The sequence below is a fragment of the Cebus imitator genome, unplaced genomic scaffold, assembly GCF_001604975.1.
Source record: "Cebus imitator isolate Cc_AM_T3 unplaced genomic scaffold, Cebus_imitator-1.0 Scaffold188, whole genome shotgun sequence".
Taxonomy (NCBI): Eukaryota; Metazoa; Chordata; class Mammalia; order Primates; family Cebidae; genus Cebus; species Cebus imitator.
This window is the reverse complement of record NW_016107503.1, coordinates 5,114,535-5,116,231: the sequence shown is the minus strand read 5'-3', so window position 1 is coordinate 5,116,231 and position 1,697 is coordinate 5,114,535. Positions and strand designations below refer to the sequence as shown.

At 48.1% G+C, this 1,697-nt stretch overlaps 1 protein-coding gene across 4 annotated transcripts in view; it reads left to right on the top strand.

Annotated features, from left to right (window-relative positions):
* GABPB2 (GA binding protein transcription factor subunit beta 2) overlaps positions 1 to 1,697 on the top strand; it is a 35,954-nt gene that overhangs the window by 6,507 nt on the left and 27,750 nt on the right. For all 4 annotated transcript variants that reach the window (XM_017546326.2, XM_017546324.2, XM_017546327.2 and 1 more), the window contains exon 2: positions 1,012 to 1,162. In XM_017546326.2, coding sequence (XP_017401815.1) covers positions 1,012 to 1,162 — 151 coding nt within the window. The remainder of the gene's footprint in view (positions 1 to 1,011; positions 1,163 to 1,697) is intronic.

Below are 1,697 nucleotides of genomic sequence, written 5' to 3'. Positions count from 1 at the left end.
TCCTGCCTCAGCCTCCTGAGTAGCTGGGATTACAGGCATGTGCCACCATGCCCAGCTGATTTTTTGTATTTTTAGTAGAGACGGGGTTTCACTATGTTGACCAGGATGGTCTCGATCTCTTGGCCTCGTGATCCACCCGCCTTGGCCTCCCAAAGTGCTGGGATTACAGGCGTGAGCCACCGCGCCCGGCTAAAATGGTAGTCTTAATGAGAACTCTGAGCTCCCTGGGACACTGTATGTAGGAAGTAGTTCTGCTTGATGGAGCATTGGGGTGGGAGTGAAGTATGCTGTTCAGTAACTGTGTAATTAAAGCTAATAAGTGTTGTTGGGCTGGGCACGGTGGCTCATGCCTGTAATGCCAGCACTTTGGGAGGCCAAGGTGGGTAGATCGCCTGAGCTCAGGGGTTTGAGACCAGGCTGGGCAACATGGCAAAACCCCATCTCTACTAAAAATACAAAAAATTAGCTGGGTGTGGTGGCACACGCCTGTAATCGCAGCTACTCGGGAGGCTGAGGCATGAGAATTGTTTGAACCCAGGAGGCAGAGGTTGCAGTGAGCTGAGATCACGCCACTGCACTCCGGCCTGGGCCACTGAGTGAGACTCTGTTTTAAAAAAATAAAATAAGCCGGACATGGTGGCACGTGCCTGTAGTCCCAGCTATTTGGGAGGCTGAGGCTAGAGGATCTCTTGAGTCCAGGAGTTCTGGGCTATAGTGCGCTATGCCAGTCGCGTGTCCGCACTAAGTTCGGCATCAATATGGTGACTTCCCGGGAGTGGGGGACCACCAGGTTGCCTAAGGAGGGGTGAACCAGCCCAGGTCGGAAACGGAGCAGGTCAAAACTCCCGTGCTGATCAGTAGTGGGATCGTGCCTGTGAATAGCCACTGCATTCCAGCCTGGGCAACATAGCGAAACCCCGTCTCTTTTAAAATAAATAAATAAAAGAAAAAAAATAAAATAAAAAAGCTAATAAGTATTCTGACTTTGAAATATCCTGCCTTGTTTGGTAGGAAGCAATGCAGAATCAGGTGAATGCTAATCCAGAGAGAGCCAACCTTGTGACTAATCCTGTGACTATGGCTGCTCCATTCATCTTCACATCGGGAGAGGTTGTTAACCTTGCTAGCCTTGTGTCTTCAACCAACAGCAAAACATCCTCAGGTAATGTTCCGATGACATGACATTTATTTTAGACTCAAAAATGCACAGAACCCTAGATTTTCCTAGAAATGAATGGATACCCTGTCTAATATCCATTCCCTAATTAAAATGTGCCCAAAGCAGAAGATTTGTAATAGATTTCAAAGCAAAGGTACTTATTCTTTCTGGGGAAGGGAAGATCATATGTTGGGATTATAAAGGAATATTTACTGTGTTAAAAGTAAAATATTCTGGCCTGGCACAGTGGCTCATATCTGTAATCCCCGTGCTTTGGGAGGCCAAGGTAGGAAGATTGCTTGAGGTCACCCTGGACTGGGCAACATGGCAAGACCCCATCCTCTACTAAAAATAAATTAGGTGAGGGCCGGGCATGGTGGCTCATGCCTGTAATCCCAGCACTTTGGGAGGCCGAGGCAGGTGGATCACGAGGTCAAGAGATCGAGACCGTCCTGGTCTACATGGTGAAACCCCGTCTCTACTAAAAATACAAAAAATTAGCTGGGCATGGTGGCACGTGCCTGTAATCCCAGCTACT